Genomic DNA, 22,640 nt, shown 5'->3' on the forward strand with positions numbered 1-22,640 from the left:
TTGTAACCCAAGAAGTCATCAAATAGGAGCAGGGTCCAAACTATGGAGTGTATGCAATATATTGATTAAACCAAAACAAAAAGCATATTATCCACGTATATTACTTTATGACAGACATCCTAATGGATATTATCTCAGGGTATGTCTTCACTGCAGATGGGAGCAAGTCTCCAGGCCAGGCAGGCAAACTCATATTAGCAGGGCTCGAGCTAGCACTCTAAAAACAGCAGTATGAACATTGCGACTTGGGCGGCAACTAATGCTCTCATGTGCACCTGACCCTTTAAGCTTGAAGGCCAAAGGTGCAGCTGAAGCCGCAATGTCTACACTGCTCTTGTTAGCATGCTAGCTCAAGCCCTGCTAGTACAAGTCTGTCTATCCTGGCTGGGAGGCTCACTCCCAACTTCAGTGGAGACATACCCATAGTAGCTTGGTTAATTCAAATTATCTGAGAGAGTGCCTCAATTGCCAATGAAACAAGCAGGTGAGAAAGAAGACACCCCTATCTTACATATTAGCAGGAAAAATTGTCTAGAATCAACCCACACCATGTAATTTGAGATTAGAGTTTTCTGATAGGGCCTGAATCTATCTTCTAAACCCCTCCCCAAACCAAAACTTTGTAAAAACTCTAAATGGAAAGGGCCTGTAAGCCTGAGTAGAAACAAAATGCCCCCAGAGACAGTCAGGTCTTTCAGCCAGAGAGAGAATCTTTATCAACAAAAATCAAACCAATATACGCAAAAAGAGAAACAAAACTTCCACAATCTGAGAAGTGCCAGTACAGTGGTGGTTTCTATGATGTGAACACCTGTCCCTTGAGTATCAAAGTCCATCAGAGTAATTTTGTAAACATGAAGACACAACAATAGGACAGTTTTCTATAACAATAACTTTTGGTTATTACCAATCTGTTCTCAACTCAAACTGGAAACCTAGAGTCTCTGTATCACATTACTTATCTCCTGCACAATTGTATCAGTTTTAAATCTATTTGACTTCAGAAGATGTTAAATTTAGAGAGTAGAAAAACACCACTCCACTATATTTAGCAAATGACCAAAAAAAAAAAAACCACCCATAAACTTTCCTTAAATGGGGTGGAGGGATAGCTTGGAAGGTAGGGTTGGTCTATGTATTAATATTTCTTGAGCCAACCATTCATATGATTTTTCACAGTACATTCTTCTTAATGTGCTGCGAATAATGCATGTGAAACCCTTTAATCATTAATGAGATTAGCATACAACCCTCACCATCAGAATACTCACTTAAGTAATGAGACAAATGCCAGCCCTAATGATGTCTGCCATCCCTTTTCCCCCACATTTGCTTCACAATGGAAAATTGAATTCCTTTGTAAATATGAACCAATGATCTTCTTAGCAAAGATTGAAAAAATGTATATATCCTGTGGTTTCCATTTCCTTGGCTTTATTGTTTTTATGTAAATTCTCCCAGGACATTTCAGGTTATATGTCTGGAAACCCCAGCCATCTAGCAGAGGAAAGGTTGAGAGAATAATGAGAAACGTGCTGGAAGAATTCACATAAAAGCTTTGGAGACATGAAAATGGAAACAACAGACACTGAGAAACTTATTGCACAAAAAATAAATCTCTATCCAGTGTGTGTGTATTCATGTGTATACATAGTGCACATAGATATATACTAAATAGGTAACTCAGATATTAGCCCATACAGACAATGAGAAGTTCTGAGATATCAGGGCAACCACAAGATTGATACTTGCATGGCTTGTGTTATTAGAATCCAGACAGATATAGAAATAGATTTATGCCCGGTTATCCTGCTTTGAATTTTATACACATTAAAAATATAATGGGCTCCAATATGAAAAATGTGTTTTTAAAACTTTCCTATACCCTCGTGAATGATAAAGTTTCATTTGTCACTGAAACACATGAAAACTACCAGTTGGAGAAAACTTTTAGAGGTGTTTTTCTTAACTGTACAATTTCACTTTAAGACCACGCACAACAATTCATTGTTCAAAAGTAAAGCTGTGAGATGCTGGCACACTTGACTCAGTCCTGGCACACTTGACTACATTTACATACAACAGCCTCACCATTTAAAATCAAGATTTTCAAGAGTGACTAGTGATTTTGCATGGCTCAATTTGGTATCCAACTTGAAATACTTTATCGGGACATTTGTTTTCAGAAAGTGCTGATCTTTCACCCTCTGAAAACCAGGGTCTCTTTAACGTGTCTCAATTTGGGCACCTGGAATAAATGTGGCCTAAAATGCTGTAAAAGTTATCTGAAGTTTTCTCACACACACCATATGCCAGACCTTTTTGCAATGCTACCCTAAAAGAGCAACTGAGGATTTTCCTGGCATGAAGGAACCATCACCTGGAACAGGAGGCTTGCCAGAGGCATGCATGGCCACTGCATATTGTACTCCAGCTATCTCTGTCTGGTGTAACTATTCTTCAGGAGTTGTTACAAGCTGGCATTACTTAGGCCTGAGGCATCTGTAAGTTGCAGCAGGAGCTAAACTGACCATACCCAGGCTCAGTAGCACAAAAGAGGTGGTGTAAAGCCACCTTTACCCACAACCCCTCAGATGCACTGACTGCATCTCCAGCATGGATGAATTGAGCTCTATGCCACAACTTTGATTTTACAGACATGACTGATACCATCAGAATTACAGATAAGCCCAAGCAACAAAGTTTGGATACTAATCTAAACTTCTCAAAAGATGAGTGTTTTAGTTTGGCCTCTATTCAGAGAGGGGGCTGACCAAGAAGTTAGATCATAGAACCAGATATCTCTAAATATCAAGGATGTTCCAATCTGACTTTTGGTTTTGTCTGTCTTTAATACAACAGTAAACAATTCACGTTTGATGTCTGGCAGAGGGATGTTTTAATCTCTTCATAGCCAAAATCTAATTGGCTGAGACATGTGTGAGGTCCATAAATAACTGTCCACTTATTATCCGGAAGGATGACCACACACTATTGGTAATTTAGTAATTTGCCAAGTGGCCAGAAGTTTTTAGAACTTTTGACCAAACAGTAACAGGTGACATGACACTGTCTCCCCCAAATAGCTTGTGTTTGGAAATACAAATCTTTTGCAGCAATCCTTTCCCATTTTGTAGTGCTATATATGTGGGCATATAGAGTATACCTCCTTTATTTTTAGAGGAAAAATTATGCCCACTTTACAGTAAATGTGGCTACTGAGAGGAAACAGAATTGAACAACAGATTACAGATCTCTGGCACATTTGATCAATTTTGCTGCAAATTGACCAGTCTTGCCTGAGGAGTTTTATTGGTTTCATAACAAAAGAGATTAAATTCATGAGTTTCGCAAGGTTTCATATGAATCTTTTGCTTGAATTTCAGGTTCAGACAAAGCATTAACAGTAACTCAAGCAAAATATAGGAGTTGTGAAACCATGCTGGTATGGGTCACTGAAAACTGGGTTTGGTTGGCTTGTTTCTCCTCTGGTTCTTTAATCAACAGCATCTTCTCATTCAACTACTCTCTGGAGGGCCCTACATCCTATCTATCAAAAGCCACTATAGAGGAGAAACTTTTCTCTTTAATACTGTTTAACAGTATGGCTGCTGAACACTCTCACAGATGATTGTTCCTGTTTAAAATCTGACTTCAAAAATACATTAAGGATCTTTATTTAAAAAAAATAAAAAGTCTGGATGTCTGTCTTGCCTGTTCTCCATCCTGCCTGCTTTTGCATGAACATTTAACATAAGAACTAAAACAACCCACTTATGGGCAGGCATTTACATCAAATGTACACATAGACATGCAGTGAAGGACCCAAAATGTGCCTGGATCTGACACCTCTCTCTCTCTCTCTCTCTCTCTCTCTCTCTCTCTCTCTCTCTCTCTTTAATTAGATGCTAAAAATGGGCAAATACATCAGATCTAATATATACATAACATCCACGTGAAAGAAAACAAACAGGAAAAACAACTTATAGACACATACATTCGTAAAGAAACTTGTAGATGCAACTAATGAGTCACAATATCACAAACAGATGATATATTAAACCAGATGATACTACTTTTTTTCTTTAAAGAAAACAGATTTGAAACCATATTCCCACTTGGTGAAAACAGACATATCTCCAATTAAATCAATGAAATTATTCTGATTTACACCACCTGAGAATCTGACCCTTTGTTTTAAACCTAGGCAATGGGGATAAGTGTATTATAGTGAAAGGTATTTCTAAGGTTGGGCATTGAGATAATAAGTTCTTTGGAATGCTTAATAAATGTTACTACCACGCTTTTCCCCTCCAAACAAAAAAGAGAGAGAGAGAGAGCTCATGTACTATATCCGGATGATTTTCTTTTGGATGTCCTTGTGGCTCCCTGTTCTCCCTAAACAAAGTATTGAGCTTATAGATTTTACCCAACATGAAATGTAACATATCCACAATGCTGACAATTACTGAAGCTGCCAAACCATAGAAAGGAGGCTTCCAACTCTAAAAGTCCTCCAGGAAAAAATATGTATATGTGGAAAAGATAGCCAGTTTGACAGGAAGCAGCTTATGCTCTTCTTGACCCAAAGAAAATTCTCCATCTGCTCCACTGCATTTGATTATTGAATCACGTCAATATATCAAGCTGATCAGTGGATTTCTCTTATACTTATTCTCTTAGACTTGTACTGGAAGGCCTCAAAAGGTACTGGTAGGGCAGCCAGACACTAAAATGATAAACCTGGATGCCTTTTATAATATTAGCGCCAGGGTATGGGAGATTAAGGTAGTTTTCTGAATGGAGAGTGTGGAAAAGAGAATTTATGGTTAGGTAGCTGTCATGCTGGGGTCACTGCTTATTACACAAATCATAACTTGTCTCAGTGTTACCTTGTGCTCTTCTCATCTGTTGTATTTGTTATCTTCAGTCTTGGATTGCAAGCTCTTTGGATCAGGTTCTGTCTTTTCATTCTGTGTGTATGTACAGTGCCTAGCATAAGAGGGGGGTTGGCGTGTAGGTGCTTCTGCAACAAAAATAAATAACAATAGCTTATTACAAACCTGGGGGGAGAATTTGGCATCTGGGATCAATAGTTCAGGTTGGGAGGGACTTGTGTGAGGTGGAGGTTGGCATGTTGAGAATCAGGGTTCATAATCAGGAAAAGTGCAGAAGTTTTGGTTAGAGAGATGGGGCAAGTCAGCTGTATTTGCTACTAGTGCAAAAGAAGGGTTTGGAAGTTGGGAGGACGTTCAGGTTACAGGTGTTTACCACTGCAAGTCTGCAAGAAAGTTTTAGCGGCTTTAGGGTTTGTGTTGTGAGATTCTTTTAGAGGTTCTGAGGAGATATGGCAACCAGGAAAAAGAGTTGGCTTGGGGGAACCTGTCACCCATTTTTATTAGAAAACCAACATGAGCCCCAAACCCCATAGATTTTCCATGATGTAGACAAATTTTATCAAACTGGCCTGTTGTAAATTAATGCCCATACATGGATACTAACTAACAAGCTAAGACACCGCTTTGTTGCCTTGATGGTCAGAATCCTCTCATGAAATTAACATGGCAATGTACAAATACTGTAATTTCATCTAACTTTGCCTAAGAAGCCTGTGCATTTACAAGAGAAGTTCAGGTATCTCTTGGAGTACAATTATCTTAGCTTTGATAATTCAGATTTCAAGTTCAATTTACAACATCAGAGGAGAGGATGTGGAGCAGCTAAACATCTACTGATTGTTTTGGGGGCTCTTCTTGGTGCTCACCTGATATTAGTGAAATCCAAACAGACTGCATCTCCCATAATGCACCACAATCTCTCCCAGGGTTTGATCCACCATGTTGCATCATGGGATCTTTCCTGTGGTGGAATTAGTAACTGGAATCTCATGAAACACCATGACACCTCAGGCAGACACAGAGTTAAAAAACAGGACTCGAAAAACCCAACAGGAAAAAAAGTTTAGTTTTGGATCAACAAACTGAAACAAAACATTTCATTTCAGGAATGTCAAAATGTTTCATTTCAATTAAAAATGTCAGTATTTTGACTTTTGATCCCAGTTTGGGACAAAATCAAATGTTAAAATACCAGAATTTTGCATAGGCTGGAAATTCCATTTTTCAATCAGCTCTACAGAGGCCTGTTAGAAATCCCATTCATTTCCCTTTACATGCAGGAATGTTCTAGACTTCTTAGGGCTTTGTCCAATGCGGTCATATGTTCACAGCCTGTTTTTGTTAGGTTCCTGGTGCTGAAAATGTGATTATTTAATTTCTTTCAAGTGAAATTTACAGGCACATTTATGTTATATAAACATGTACATTTCATCCAATAAGACTAAGATCAGAAACCCTCAAAGATTTCCTATCAGAAATTCCTGAAAGGAACTTTCTCTTTTATTTCTGCTGTGGTGCAGACAAACCTCCAAAATAAATCCTTCATTAAAATATACATGGACCTAAAACTCAGTGAAATTGATCACTTTAGAGACCATAACACTATTGCAAGACAGACTGTGTTAATACTAACATCCTGACAAAATTCCAATTCACATAACCGTTTTCTGACTACCAAAACTTCCACCTGTAGTTTCACCTGAATGCAGTATTCCCCACTTCATATCTTAAACTGTTGTGTTGTATTTTTCGCTGTGTACTATTGAATGGTTGACACATTCTACCTGCGAAATGACTGCATTTCAGCAGTGAATGACGTATAATATGCTTTTCAATCTTTTGAAATAAAAGATTATATGTAAACAAACTCTTATTAACATTAATAGCAATTGTGGTGGGTGTGTACCGCACATATGTAATGAAATAGTTAATTGGAGAGAGGGAACAATTAGTGTACCTGGTTGCACCTAAAGGGTGAGCTAGGCCCAGCTGAAGATGAAGCCCAGCTGAGGGATGATCTGGGTGGTGAACATAAAGGCAAGAAGCCCAGATATAAAAAGTGCTGTAGAGAGTAATCCTTCTTTGAATCCTAGAGAATGGAAAAAGGCCTAGGGAAGGAGAATGAGACTGACTAAAGGAAGCCAAGGTAGGAAGAAGTCAAGGGAGATAGTGAGGCCTCTGAAGGAGCAGATCTTAGCTGCTTACCCACAGGGTCCCTGAATGAAACCCCAGATGGATGGGAGAATGGGCTAGCATGCCTGTATTCCCCTACTGGATCACTGGAAAGATGATGTGGAAACACTATGAGAAGAGAGAGAAGGAATACTGAGTGCAAAGCTTCTCCTCCAGGGAGAAAGCTCTAAGAGATGTTGCTCTGCCGAACCGTGGAAGAACAATGTTGCAGAGCCTGAGTTGAAGCAAAGAGTTATGTCTGAGTTTAGTTTAGTGGATTGTTAGCTTACTTTAGAAGGAGTAAGACTAAATGTGAGCTGGCTGGAGGGTGAGTTGTGAGAGGAGGTAGACCGGGGGGGGGGGCAACCTGTGCCTCTGGAGCCACATACAGCTCTTCAGAAGTTAATATGCAGTTCCTTCTGTAGCACTGGCTCCAAGACTGGAGCTACAGGCACCAACTTTCCAATAGGCCAGGGGGTGCTCACTGCTCAACCTCTGGTTCTGCCACAGGCCCTGCCCCTACTCCTCCCCTTCCTGCCCCTTCCCTTGAGCCTGCTGTGCCCTCACTCCTCCCTCCTACCCCCCCCCAAAGCCTCATGCACACCACAAAACAGCTGATCAGGAGGTGTGGAGAGGGAGAAGAAGGCGCTGATTGGTGGGGCCGCCGGTGGGCAGGAGGCACTGGGGGTGGGGATGCAGGGCTGCTGATGTATTTCTTTGGCAATGTACACTGGTAAATTCTGGCTCCTTCACAGGCTCAGGTTGACCACCTCTGAGGTAGACCCTTTTAGAGAGCTAGAGCAGCTGTTGGCAGGGTGCTTGCTGAGGAGAGTCTGCTAGGCCATGCCCAGCCAGAAGGGCATATGCCAACAGTGAGTCCACTCAGCAACAAATTTATTACAATAGTATTGTGGAAATCTAGGGACCTCTGGCCCTCAGGAGAGAATATGTAGTTAATTCTGAACTGAAAGTCTATTCTAAGACTTTTAAACTCCAGTGCTTTCGGGGGGGGGGGGTGCGTGTTTTTGTTTTGTTTTTTTAGGACTGAAGGACTCATTCCGATTATCTAGTTTGATCCCTTGGCTAACACAGGCCATAAAACTTCACCCAGGAATACCCCCATTAAGTCCATATCTTTTAGAAAGACCTCAGTCTTGATTTTAAAGATGCCTACTGATAGGCAATCCACCCCATCCTTTCATAAGTTGTTCCAGTGGGTAAGTACCCTCACTGTTAAACACACAAATAAGAACCTTCTTTATTTTTTTAAAGTCAGCAAATTAGGAGGGGGAAGAGGTTAGGGGCACGAACACCCAACTATCTTCCTCATCGGTTCCAAGAATAGTTCTGAGTTGGCAATGATGATGAGCATCTGCTCTCTGTTCTTTACTTCAGGGGAGGGAGGAGAGAATAGCTCTGGCAGTGGGAGGCCTAGTGAGGATAGGAGCTTCACTGGCTCTGAGTGAGTCTAGAATAGTACTCAGGAAAGGATGGCTCTTCTTTTGTACAGAACTATTTAAGGTAGCCTAGGAGAGGGGAAAAACAGGAGAAACTGAGAAACCAACAACCATCTATGGTTCCCCAATTCTCTGCTTCAGTCGGTGTTAGAGCAGCTTGTGGAAATGTTCTAATTTGCACCACTGCAAACAGTCTCTTAAGGACCAAACATTGTCTAGGGACAATCAAAATGCAGTACACTCCAGCTGCTTCCCCTTTCTGCTCCCAATGTACCCCTTTGTGCATGCAGCTTCCAGGAGGAGTCAGAGCTTGCTATGCTATCTGTAGGCCTGCTGGGAACTTCCAGGTGGTGTGTGCTCCCTTTATATCACATGAGTGGTACAAAGGGAAGAGAACAAGGCAGAAAACTTGCCACAGAGCATCGACCTTCCTGAAATGATATATGTGGTCCTCAAGCTGAGAAGTTCTACACTAGTGCTCTATGATATCATTTGGAGCTTCATAGCAGCAGTGAAGATAAAATTGATGATTCTAATGCAAAAGCAAAGGCCTTGACCTAATAGCACTTGACCTACAGAAGAATTGCTAAAGATAAATAATGCAAATAACAGTGGGAGCTGGTCCTAGCACCAGGAGACATGAAAGTAAGCATATGCCATGTGGATGAGTAGGGGCTTGGAATTGGACAAACAGTGCTGTGAACTCTCACAATTTTGACCCCTGCTGTAGGTGGTTTCATGAGCATGTGATAAATTTCCAGCCAACTTTCATCCTCGTTGCCAGCCTTTCAGAAAGAACATGCCAAATTAAGTTCTACTGTAACCCATACTAATAGAGTGACTCTGGATCATCCTCTACTGGCTAAACAACATATAGACCAGTTCTCAAACTGGGGGTTGGGACCCCTCAAGGGATCATGAGCTTATTATGGGGTTATTATGGGGGATTGTGAGCCGTCAGGCTCCACCTCAAACCCTACTTTGCATCCAGCATTTATAATGGTGTTAAATATACTAAAAAGTGTTTTTAATTTATAAGGGGGTGTCATACTAAGAGGCTTGCCATGTGAAAGGGGTCATCACTACAAAAGTTTGAGAACTATGGATATAGACATTTATGACAGCTGCTGCTTGCATGCTAATACATCTGGCTCTTCAGCTCAAGTAGTAGAGGCTTATGCTTTTATACGAAGGGTGAGGGCTCTGTCCCCGCAGATGAGCCAACTAGGAAAATTGCTACATTTGGATATGCTGACTGTAACCACTAGACCACAATCTGGTACCAGAACCAGGAATAGAAACCAACCTGATGTCTGGCATTCTACTGCAGTATCACAGATAGTTGTGTAACCCACTTGCAATGTGTGTATTGTGGTCCAGCCCAACCCTGGAGAGACATAGTGGGTAACAGCATGAGTGTGAGTGGCATTTCTCTATTATTCCCATAAAAGTGAAAAGGAGAGGTCTCTGATTAGTATTGATAGCCCTCAATCATGAATCAGCCTGCCCAAAATCATGATTGTGTAAACCTCATCATGATTTAAAAACAATTTGGGGATTATTACTTACTGTTTTTTGAGTCTTTAGAATGATTCTGATGACATTTTCAACATTTTTCTCCACACCTGTAAGAGCTAGAACCCTTTTTAAAATGAAAGCTGAGCCACACTTAATCACAGGATTATAGCAAAAAGGGACTTAAACAAATGCTACAGAGCTAAACACTAGAGCTGGAATCACTGTGTAGCTGTGGATGTGAAGACTGCGGGTTCAAACGCTGGGGAGTAAAATCTATATATGTAAAAGTTAGTGTTAGACCCCTGCTGTAATTGGGGGGATTATTTTATATTGTACTTCACCGGTGTGGTCATATTTTATTTTAGTGTTGCAGTCACAGCAGCTGAACTGTGTTTTAAGGGAGCTGTCCCTCTAACTACAGGTCACTTAATGGCAGGGGCTGGTGGAAGATGCCTGAGAGGGAATGTCTATACTGCAAGCGGGGGCGGGTGACTGCGGGCTGAGTAGCGAGAGGGGTGCTCCTAGCAGCGCTGCACACGGGCAGTACAGGCCGAAACGGTCACCCCGGCCTACATCACTCTCGCCGCTCTACCTGACTTTGACCCAGCCTGATCAAACAACGCTCCCTCGGGCCCGAGGCCTTCTCCCGTGATCTAGGGGAAGCGGAAGTCAATGGGCAGGGGACTGACATCACTACCAGCCAATGGGATTGCAGGGCTCACCTCAAGCGGGTTCCCATTGGGCTACCTCATGGGCGGAAGGTAGAGCCGCTGCTCAAACTTGCGGCGGGAAGCGCGGAGGGTCCGGGCGAGCCGTCGCCATGGAGACGCTGTTGTGGCAGGTGGAGACGCTGCCCGGGCTCCTGGCCGTGTCCCGCTCGGGGCAGGTCCGGGACTGGGACCCGCCAACCGTGGACAGAGCCCTGCAGTGGGGCCGCTACTTCCAGCAGCTGCACGGCCGCTTCCGCGCCCAGCCCCGGCTCCGGGCCGCCCTGGGGCAGCGGCTCCGCCGACGGCGGCAGGGGCCGCCGCTAGGCTTCGGACACCTGGGGCGCTGCCCGGAGCTGCTGGGCCTAGCGCTGCTGGGCAACCGGGCGCTGCCGCCCGCCGCCTGCCACCGCCTCCTGCGGAGCTTGCTGCTGCCGCCCCGCGGCCAAGCTACCCCGGGGCCCTGCAGCCTCGGCCTCCTGGCCCGGCGCAGGGCCGCAGTCCAGCTGCTGCTGCTGCCTCCCAGCTCCGCCCCGACGCGCCCTGGGGAGCCGGAGCCGCCGCTGCGGACCGAAGCCCAGCTGCTGCTGTCCCGGCTGCAGGAAGACGAGGAGGAGCAGGGGCTGGCGGGTGTCCTGGGGCAGCTGCCCGGGCCTAGGGTCTACCGGGTGCTTGCGGCGCTGCTGCTGGAGCAGGCCGGGGACGACGCTGGCAGAGAGGGGGCCAGGCCGGCTGCGGCGGTGCTCTCCTGGCTGATCGGGGACCTAGGCCGGTTCTCCGACTTCTGCCGCCTCCTGCCGGGCTCCCTGCTGGTTGCCCTTTCTGCCCGATACCCCCAGCTGGGCACCCCTTACTTGCATCTCCTTATCAGCTGGGGCAGCCGCCTGCGCTACGATCCCCTGCGCGGCCAGTGGGCCAGCAGCCGCTGCCCCAGTGAGGACGAGCTCTCCTGGGAAGAGCTGCGCGAGCGCTTCAGCTGCTTCATGAGGGGACCTGCCCCGCTCCGAGAGGCTGCCCTGGCTTCTCTGAAAAACCTGAAGACCCAGGATGGAGACTTCGAAGTGTGCGGCCTGAGTGTCTGGACTGACCTGTTGCTGGAGATGGAGGCACCTCTCGAAAGAGAGGACAGGACTCTAGAGCGTTAGCCCGGAGGAGGAGAGGACTGGGACATTAAATAGGTTTCATAGGAAACTCAATGGCCTGAAATCCGAGAAACCGGAGTAACTTTCTTTTCTGTGTAACTAAGACCAAAGCCAACTGGATTATACCTTGTTTGGAGTGAAAAGGCAACTTTGTGATCAGATTGCATGCCATAAAACTTAAGTAAGTTAGCAAAGAGTACCTAAGGGACCGGGTTCTGCTCTTGCACATCCTGGTGTAAACCTGGACTGATTCCCCCCACAGGAGTTACCCATATAAAATCTGTGTAAATGAGCTCAGAATCAGGCCCCTTACATCTAGTCAAGTTGTTCCCAGTTAACTTTCTCTTACACTGAGAACAAGTTGACTAGGAATCTTCTTCTTTCCTCTTCCAATTTCTTTTCTTCCCCCCACTTCTTATGTCTTTGCCAGCTCTGATATTCCCCAATACTTATGGTTGGGCTATTTGGCTTATGGGTACCCTTAATTCTGCAGATCACTAACAGGAAATGCTTCCATCCCCTATTAGCACTATTGCTACAAAAGTAAAGTGTGCAAATACCTTAAAACACAGAGGAAACTAGCATAACTTTCTCTGTGTTGAAAAGTTAGAAGTTGAACTGTTCATTGCCGTGGGTACAGTGTGTTGACACTTGTTTCTAGTAGTTGAAGAGTACAAAACGAGGGAAAATGACTCTTTTTGTCTCACCTTTTTAGGATGCTCATAATTCCCAGTTAAATCTTGTCTTCCTGTGGTGGTTTATTTTTGCTTTTTTCCCCTTCATGCTTTGAAATATGCTAGGTACAATGTGGGTAGGGGTGCAGAGGTCAGAGGAGATTTCATGCCCAATGGGAAAGAGTCCAGAAAGAGTACATAAAGCCTGCTGATTTGATCTTTTCTCAATCACCATGTGGCTTGTTTGTTACTATATTGCAGTGGAAACTTCATTTTTCTATCCTGTTTGTTCATAACTATGAATGAGTAGCTTAGCTTTTTGTTGATTTTTTTTTTTTTTCATCAAACTGGAAATGCCAGTAGAAATACCTTTTTTTGCAAATGGGTTGGGCAACAGACTTCTTCTTTCCCTCCTAGATGATTACTGAAGAACCTGCTTGTCTTAATTGTCTTTATTAAATTGTGACTTTAATCACAATCTCTATGTGGGAAAATAATTACTGGTCAGGATTTGCTAAATGAAGGCTAGATGTGGAAACTGACCATGAACTATAAAATGGGCATTATCCTAACCCAAAAGCAACTGGCTCCTGCTGTTTACTGTGAAAAGTCTAGGTTAACTACTCACTTTTTAAAATAAAACATTTTATTACACAAAGCAAGACATGGGATGTTACAGGTATGAATGTGGAAGGTATTTGACCTACAGCTTCAATATACTTCTGAGCTTTGATGCTAACTGCACATAAAAATAAACAGTAAATCTGTTTTGCAAAACAATTGAAATGCTGTAGAGCGATGATACAGGGCCAAATCACGACCCCTCCACATCTGTGGGTGAGCAGTTAATTAATGGGACTACCAGGTAATGTTACTACTTCGGTGAGTGACTGCTCATCAATGGACCATAAAGGGGGGAATCATAATCTGGCCCATTGTGAGCAACTGTTAAGAGTGCATCAGAAAAATGACACCTTCATTAAGATATTTGATTGCTTTAGATTGTTTAAAAGCACTATGTAAATGGAATATGCCAGAATTCTTAAAATTGCTGTAAATCAGCAAGTCTAGTCTAATCTGAGAGCAAAATTATAAACCTATGAAAATAGGAAACTATTTATATACTATATTTTTATATATTTATATACTATAAACTTCTTAATTAAAAGACCCTTCCTTATAATAGTGATAGTAGATGATTTAGAGCAGAAGCTCCTTCTCGGTGAAGCTTGAGTCCTCTAGTTACACTGAGTTCATCTTCAACCCAATGTGGCCCATTAAAGCAAGGAATTTCTGCTGTCAGAACATTCAGGCCCCTGCATATCACCCACTTAATGAGGTTCTTACAGAGGTGTGTTGTTTTGTTTTTTAATCAAAGCTGAACATCTAAGCTTGTTGCCTTGGTTGCCTTACTGACATTTGCAGAATACACATAAATTTCAAAACACAAATAAAATACACAATAAATTATTCAAATAAAACGCCATTGAGACCTTTAGTAAATTACAGGAGCCCGAGCATTCCTTTGCTGTTCTACAAAATGTTTGCAAATATTCTGTTCCTGTGGAAATCTTATTCCTTAACCTCATATTTAATAATTTAACAATCCTACTTATCAGACAGTATGATAAAAACCCAAACTGTTTGCAATGGGAATTATAATTAGCAAATATTTTCTATTTATGTTTTAACTTGAGATCTGCTATAGGTCTCAGAGTAGCAGCCGTGTTAGTCTGTATTCGCAAAAAGAAAAGGAGTACTTGTGGCACCTTAGAGACTCACAAATTTATTTGAGCATAAGCTTTCGTGAGCTACAGCTCACTTCATCGGATGCATTTGGTGGAAAATACAGAGGGGAGATTTATATACACACACACAGAGAACATGAAACAATGGGTTTTATCATACACACTGTAAGGAGAGTGATCACTTAAGATGAGCCATCATCAGCAGCAGGGGGGGAGGGAGGAAAACCTTTCATGGTGACAAGCAAGGTAGGCTATTTCCAGCAGTTAACGAGAACATCTGAGGAACAGTGGGGTGGGGGGGGGAAGAAATAACATGGGGAAATAGTCATTACACATATTGAATCTATTTCCCTAAGTTAAGTATCCTCACACCTTCTTGTCAACTGTCTAAATGGGCCATCTTGATTATCACTACAAACGTTTTTTTTTTCTCCTGCTGATAATAGCTCATCTTAACTAATTAGCCTCTCACAGTTTGTATGGCAACTTCCAACTTATCTGTATGTGTGTGTGTATCTATATGTTCCATTCTATGCATCTGATGAAGTGGGCTGTAGCCCATGAAAGTTTATGCTCTAATAAATCTGTTAGTCTCTAAGGTGCCACAAGTACTCCTGTTCTTTTTGTGGATATAGACTAACAAGGCTGCTATTCTGAAAACTATAGCTAATGTAATTTATCTCTTCTAGTTCCACTCCCCTTAAACTCATCACATACTAGTGAAGTAGTAAATATGTATATCAGGCTCCTCCTTCTGCTTTCTCAACCTGTTGTATCAAGTTTTATCCTGATTTTCATACCTTGTTGGTACCTCCTCCTTGCTGTTATACAGGGAAAGAATACCACGGCACCAAATCTCCACTTTGTACTTTATCTCTTGGTAAGTGAAGCTACTACCTTTTCCAGAGTCTTACTGAATTATCCTGGAATTTCAAACCATACCTTGGATGGAAATAATTCATTTCTACCAATAGTGCAGCATGTGCAACATCTAGATCAGTGATACTCAGACTGAGGCTCATGAGCCGCAAGTGTCTCTTTAATGTGTCTCCTGCAGGTCTTTGCAGGGTTGAGTCCGGTTCTGTTCAATATCTTCATCAGTGATTTAGATAATGACATAGAGCAGGGGTAGGCAAACTATCGCCTGCCAGCCAGATCCGGCCCGTCAAGGCTTTGGATCCAGCCCACGGGATTGCCACCCCTGTGGTGCAGTAGGCCCTGCACCGCTCCCAAAAGCAGCTGGCACCACGTCCCTGCAGCCACTGGGGAAGGGGGGGGAGCAGAGGGCTCTGCAAGCTGCCCTTGCCTGGAGGCATCGCACCCCGCAGCTCCTGTTGGCCAGGAATGGGGAACTGCAGACAGTGGGAGCTTCTGGGTAGGTACCCACAGGCAAGGGCAGTGTGTGGAGCCCTCTGCTCCCACTCCTGCAGGGGTCACAGGGATGTGGTTCCAGCCGCTTTCAGGAGCAGCATGCGGCCAGGAAAGGCAAATAGGGAGCCTGCCATGGCCCCAGTGCGCGCCGCTGCCACCCCAGAGCCGCTCCAGGTAAGCAGTGCAGGGCTGGAGCCCACACCCCAAACACCTCCTGCACCTCAACCCCCTGCCCTGAGCCCCCTGCTGCAGTGCACCCCTCCCCCTGCCCTGAGCCCCCTACCCTGAGCCCCCTCCTGTACTCCTTCCTGTACCCAAATCCCTTGCCCTGAGTCCCCTCGCTCACACTCCACCCACACCATGCATTCCCTCCTGCACCCCAATTCCTGCCCCAGCCTTACATTCATGGCCCTGCATGCAATTTCTCCACCCAGATGTGGCCCTCGGGCCAAAAAGTTTGCAGGTGATACCAAGCTGGGAGGGGTTGCAAGTGCTTTGGAGGATAGGATTAAAATTAAAAATGATCTGGACAAACTGGAGAAATGGTCTGAAGTAAGTAGGATGAAATGTCAATAAAGACAAATGTGAATTACTCCACTTAGGAAGGAACAATCAGTTACACGCATATAAAATGGGAAATGATTGCCTAGGAAGGAGTACTGTGGAAAGGGCCAGAGTGGATCACAAGCTAAATATGAGTCAACAGTGTAACGCTGCCTCAAAAAGAAGCAAACATTTTGGGATGTATTAGCAGGAGTGTTGTAAGCAAGACATGAGAAGTAATTCTTCCTCCCTACTCCGTGCTGATTAGACCTCAACTGGAGTATTGTGCCCAGTTCTGGGTGCCACATTTCAGGAAAGATGTGAACAAATTGGAGAAAGTCCATAGAAGAGCAACAAAAATGATTCAAGGTCTAGAAAACATGACCTGTGAGGGAAGATTGAAAAAATTGGATTTGTTTAGTCTGGAGAAGAGACGACTCAGATAACAGTTTTCAGGTACATAAATGGTTGTTACAAGGAGAAGCAAGAAAAATTGTTCTTAACCTCTGAGGATAGGACAAGAAGCAATGGGCTTAATTTGCAACAAGGATGGTTTAGGTTGGACATTAGGAAAAAATTCCTAACTGTCAGAGTAATTAAGCGCTGGAATAAATTGCCTATGGAGGTGGTGGAATCTCCATCATTGGGGATTTTTAAGAGCCGGTTGGGCAAACACTTGTCAGGGATGGTCTAGATAATACTTAGTCCTGCCTTGAGTGCAGGGGACTGGACTAGATGACCTCTCAAGGTCCTTTCCAGTTCTGTGATTCTATCGCATTAAAACTGTATGATTATTAACCAGTCAGGATGCTTTGACTGTTATTAATCAACTGTAGTTGAAAATAATACATGGTCAGTCATTTTGCTGTGAGAAATATATAGTAAGTTAAACAATGAATTTACACTACTGTGGTTCTTATGGGTAATATTGATTGCTTATTTGGCTTCTGAACTACTGAGGTCTGATTATCACTGATCTAGATGTTGCTTTACGTGATGTAATTTTATTCTATTTCTAAACAGTGATAGTTGTATACTTTAATTTTTGGAGTATTTTCCTATGTTATATGACACTGAGTGCACTACCTGTAAGATTATTTTTCCTTTGCCTTCCAACCCAAGAGGAGTCATAAGTTCCAATTACATATTAAAGAATCTGTCATCCTGAAACATGTTTAAAATGTTAGTTTTAACAATAGTAAACACAAACACCTAAGATTCATCTAGCTGGAAGAAATAAGAGACCACTGGCACCTTACGTACAGTGGGAATTTTAACCAAAAAATGTTAGTGTATGTAAGATCAATATCTGTTTTAAATTTACTCTTTTAATTAGCTAATATTGTCCTAATTCTTCTTTTTATCATGTTTGACTGAATTTTCCTTTTGATCTAGTTTATATTCAGTTGAACTGGGTCTGATCAGCCTTTTGTGCAGGGTTTTTGTTTTGCCCTTCACATAAGAAGAAGTCATATGAACTGCCCTGATGGAAAATGCAAGGCAGTACAACAAAGAGATGGAAAATGACAGGGCTAAAAGCATCTGTGTACAGCTTTATATTGCATGAAGTGCCTTTCTGCAAATGAGTTAGCATTTGAACAAACTGACTCTGTGTATTCACAAAAACTTTAGAAAATTAACATGTAGCATATAAAATTGATAAAAGTAGCATTTTCTTGATTCTGAAGACAAAACATCTTGAGAATCATGTGCATAGAAGTGCGGGGAAATAGGCCGCGTTGTAATGGTTAATACAGTGTGTATTACACTTTGTTGCTTTCTAAAAAGTTGTTAAATGCACAGTGTATTTGGATAATAAAGAATGTCCATGTTCTGAATATTTATTCTTATTTCTACTATCTATTGATTGAAGTTATAATTTTTAATCAAATTATAGCTCCTATTGCCTTCCAAGTCTGTGACATAGGTGTGGTGAGAATAGGCAACTCCTGAGTTATTGCTGTTTGACCTTGGTTAGTTAATTCCTCACTTGGTTTTCTCCATTTGTAAAATGGGGCTACTGCTTAACTAGCTGTTGGGAGGACTTTCAAGATTGAGGGTTGGCTGGAAGGTAAAACAAACATCATCTTTGAAAGTAGAGTAATTTTACCACCAGGCTAAACTAATTTTGATTGATTTCTGCACACCTTGTCCACTAGAGGGTGCTTATATTATTTAGGAATTAAACAAATACTGAGAATTAGAAGGGGGGGGAAACAGTACTGGGCTAACCTGGGTTAGTCACCCTGAGGAATAGTGGAAACTTTGTTTGAAATTGTTTCAGCCGAAACAAAATTGCTGAACTTGTAGCAGTCGTGTTATTCTTTATCTGCAAAAAGAAAAGGAGTACTTGTGGCACCTTAGAGACTAACAAATTTATTTGAGCATAAGCTTTCGTGAGCTACAGCTCACTTCATCGGATGCATGCAGTGGAAAAAAACAGTGTGGAGATTTTATTGCAGATTCTGCCTGATCGTTTCCTTCTCTGAGGGATGAAAAGGAGGTGCCCCCACTCACACAATTTAGACACCTCTTCTGTATCCTGAAATGTCTATCTGTGAGCAGATCAGATTTATCTTTCTTTACTTGTACTTTTTGGATTGCTGACACTCCACTGTGCCCGCAGTGGGGGCTGATGACAATTCAGTGGGTCATAGAATAAAACATTTAGTCCTTTACTGAAGTCAATAGGGAGTTCTGTTATTGACTAGGGATTGGATCAGGTCTTTATCACTGACATCATTGATCATTAAATTGCACTTGGAATCCTTTCCCCCTCTCTTTTTGGGTCAGAGAGACAAATAAAGATGTACGAAATGGACAAAGATGCTGTCATCCTTCAGCAGCTGTTTGTCTGGAACATCCACAAAGGAGTTTCTGCAATGTCAAGTGTGGAATCAAGATGCAGAGTAGCCATTTGCCTTGTTCTTGATCTGTTTCTCTTAATTAATTTAGAAACATGTAAAATGGAACCACCAACTCAGGAAAGGGACTAGACAGATCTCTGCTTAATGTGCAGGTGTTGTCAAAAAAGCAAGCAAGATGTTAAGATGCATAAGGAACGAGAGAGAGAGAATACAGAAAATATACCACTACATCAATCAGGGCTGCAGCCTCTTTTGAAATACTGTATGTGGTAGTACATTTCAAACAGGATATTGGAGAACTAGAGAGGATCCACAGAAAGTCAGCACAAATGATGAGCATGAAAAATAACTTTCATACCAGGCAATTGGAATTGTTTACCAGTGGAGCCAAAAACTAATATAAGTATATAATGAAGCGGGGAAGGCAAACAGGGAGCTTTTGTTCTCCCAGTCTGACAATACACTATGGGATGCTAAACAAATTAAAAGTGTCAAATTCAAAACAGTTTCAAGGAAATAACTTCACACAGGGCATAATTTGTTTGAGGGACTAATTGCCACGGGATGTCACTGAGGACAAGAATTAGCTCGATTTAAAAAGATTAACATGTATATGGATAAGAAGAATATTCAGAATTGTAGCTAACGCTAGCTGATGTTGAATGGGATATTAAACCTTTATTTTTCCAGGTTTAAAACAATCTCTAGCTAATAGGGATTAGAATTGTCCCTCCTCTGCCTATTGCAGGGTTCTTTTACCTTCTGAAGCATGTGATGCTGGCCACTGTCAGAGAACAGAATACTGACCTAGATGGACCTCACGTTTGAGCCATTATGATAACTCCTGTGATACAGAAAGGAGTAAGTGGTCCTTAATGGCTAAAAAGTATAGAGAACATGAGTGTAAACTGTATCCAGACCTTGCTGTATTTTGCAGCTGTGAAATTTACTATTAAGTCCATTCCTTGCCACAAAATTATGCTCCAGAATTGAAGCTTTCATTTAAAACTTTTTCTAGCCCTATGATAGCATAAAAAGGTTTGGAGCATAAACAAACTGTAAACCAATGCAGTGGTGTCTTCCTAAATCTATAGCTATCCTAAAATGATAGGATCTTCCGCTGCCAGAGTCAAAGCAACTTTTTTCTCCAGTGATACGTAGTTGGAGAATTCATGATATGGATGCAAATATTTGGAAAGAGCTATTTAGAAAAGTTCAGAAAAGCCAGTATTTCTTTAGTACAGCTGAATGAAACTACAGATTATCTTCTGCACAACTTTTGCCATTTGATCAGTATGGATCCTTCCCACTCGTACATGTTTTGAATTCTGTTTCACAGTCCACTGAGAGCATGTGCAACAGGGGAACAAAATTATTTGAAGTATTCCAACTATCAGATCTTGTAGATGGGTTGGATTAACAAACATTAACAAACATTTCTGTATTGGTATTTGTGCTGACATTATAATTCAGAAGTGTTAGAGCAAGTTTTGTTTTTAATCTAATCAGTTTAGACACATCCTCTATGTCCTGTTGCACTTGTGTATTGTTTCTAGGATCTGGCTGGCATGTAGTTATGCAGAGAAGACGACCTAGTTTCCAGGCCTCCACCTGAGCAAATGTGTTTTCAATGTGTTTGATTCTAAGTAGCCTCAGTGAAGCATTTGGTCAGCTTCTTGAGAAAGGACTATTCTAAGTAAGTACCCAATCAAGAAACACTTAACTGACAATGGATTTTGGGAGATGCCAATCCACATCTGAGCTTTCCTGGGAATATTCAAACTAACATGTTTGTAAACAATGGTGTCAACCTGCAAAAAGTTGAATCATTCATGGACAGGTGGCTACAAACTCCATCTTGTTGCTAAAAGAAAAGGAGTACTTGTGGCACCTTAGAGACTAACAAATTTATTAGAGCATAAGCTTTCGTGAGCTACAGCTCACTTCATCGGATGCATTTGGTGGGGAAAAAAAACCCCATCTTGTTGCTGTGATTTTGCCCAGGAGAGCAAAAGGGTTTCCGCCCACAAGAGAACATAAAAGGCCCTGGAAACCCCTTCATTTTGTCTTCAGCTGGCTTAAGAGATGGCCTCTCCATCCCAAAGAGATGCCTCAAAGAAACCGGAACAAAGGACAGTAACTACGGGGTGTGAGTGATTGCTGGACCCAGACTAGGAAGGAGTCCAGTCTGTGAAAGAAGCTTATTGGAACATCTCTGGGCATGAGATTTCATCTGTAATCAATTTCTTAATGTATTAGGCTTAGACTTGTGTGTTTTTGTTTTATTTTGCTTGGTAACTTGCTTTGTTCTGTCTGTTATTACTTGGAACCACTTAAATCCTACTTTTTATATTTAATAAAATCACTTTTGCTTATTGTTGAACCTAGAGTTAGTGAATAATACCTGGGGGAGCAAACAGCTGTGCATATCTCTCTATCAGTGTTAGAGGGCAGACAATTTATAAGTTTACCCTGTATAAGCTTTATAGAGAGTAAAACGCATGTATTTGGGGTTTGGATCAGATTGGGAACTGGGTATCTGGATGCTGGAGACAGGAATACCGGCTAAGTGGTTTTCAATTAAAGCCTACAGCTTTGGGGTCTGTGTTTGCAGCAGGCTAGCGTGTCTGGCTCAACAAGGCAGGGTTCTGAAGTACCAAGCTGGCAGGGAAATGGGCTCGGAGGTAGTCTCAGCACATCAGTTGACAGTACCAAGGGGGTCTCTGTGACCCAACCCGTCAGTTACCAAGCAAAATAAAACAAAAGCACACAAGTCTAAGCCTAATACATTAAGAAACTGATTACAGATGAAATCTCACCCCCAGAGATGTTCCAATAAGCTTATTTGAGATATAAGTACATGGCCAATATTCATAGCTTCAAATACAAAAATGATACACACATACAGCATAATCATAACCAGCAAACTACAACCTTTCCATAGACACCCCACTTGACATTCTGTGTACAAGACCTGGTGCAATTATAGGACTCTATTTGCAACAATGATCTATGCGGTTACAGAGTAGCAGCTATGTTAGTCTGTATCCGCAAAAAGAAAAGGAGTACTTGTGGCACCTTAAAGACTAACAAATTTATTTGAGCATAAGCTTCCGTGAGCTACAGCTCACTTCATCGGAGGCATGCAGTGAAAAATACAGGAGGAAGATTTTATATACACAGAGAACATGAAACAATGGGTATTTACCATACACACTGTAACGAGAGTAATCAGGTAAGGTGAGCTATTACCAGCAGGAGAGAAAAAAACCTTTTGTAGTGATAATCAAGGTGGGCCATTTCCAGCAGTTGACAAGAACATGTGAGGAACAGTGCGGGGAGTACTCCTTTTCTTTTTGTGGATATAGACTAACACGGCTGCTACTCTGAAACCTGTCATTATGCCAGGCACTGAATTTAGCCATATGGAGTGGAAATCCATCAACTTCATGAAAAAACTCATACAGATACAGACAGACAACATCTTCCTTTCCAAATGCAAACAGATGGACATCATACCAAAAGGACTGAAGGTAAAAAATC

The 22,640-nt window shown here is 42.2% G+C and overlaps 2 protein-coding genes across 4 annotated transcripts in view; one reads left to right on the top strand and one right to left on the bottom strand.

Moving 5' to 3' along the window:
• GAS2 (growth arrest specific 2) overlaps positions 1-10,358 on the bottom strand; it is a 161,039-nt gene extending 150,681 nt beyond the window's left edge. The window contains exons 1-2 of one of the 3 annotated variants that reach the window (XM_038407865.2): positions 10,097-10,358; positions 4,893-5,026 (exon numbers count right to left, since the gene is read on the bottom strand). The gene's annotated coding sequence lies outside the window, so the exon portion shown is untranslated. Of the gene's footprint in view, positions 1-4,892; positions 5,027-5,764; positions 5,882-9,833; positions 9,966-10,096 lie in introns of those variants that run through there. The other 2 variants (XM_043516674.1, XM_043516676.1) reach the window with 2 other exon arrangements.
• A 284-nt stretch (positions 10,359-10,642) lies between these two features.
• Positions 10,643-11,961, top strand: FANCF (FA complementation group F). The gene has a single exon (XM_043516673.1). The coding sequence runs from the start codon at positions 10,749-10,751 to the stop codon at positions 11,895-11,897; it is 1,149 nt and encodes a 382-aa protein (XP_043372608.1). The 5' UTR covers positions 10,643-10,748; the 3' UTR covers positions 11,898-11,961.
• The last annotated feature ends 10,679 nt before the right edge of the window (positions 11,962-22,640 follow it).

Source organism: Dermochelys coriacea, chromosome 6 (genome assembly GCF_009764565.3).
Source record: "Dermochelys coriacea isolate rDerCor1 chromosome 6, rDerCor1.pri.v4, whole genome shotgun sequence".
NCBI lineage: Eukaryota > Metazoa > Chordata > Testudines > Dermochelyidae > Dermochelys > Dermochelys coriacea.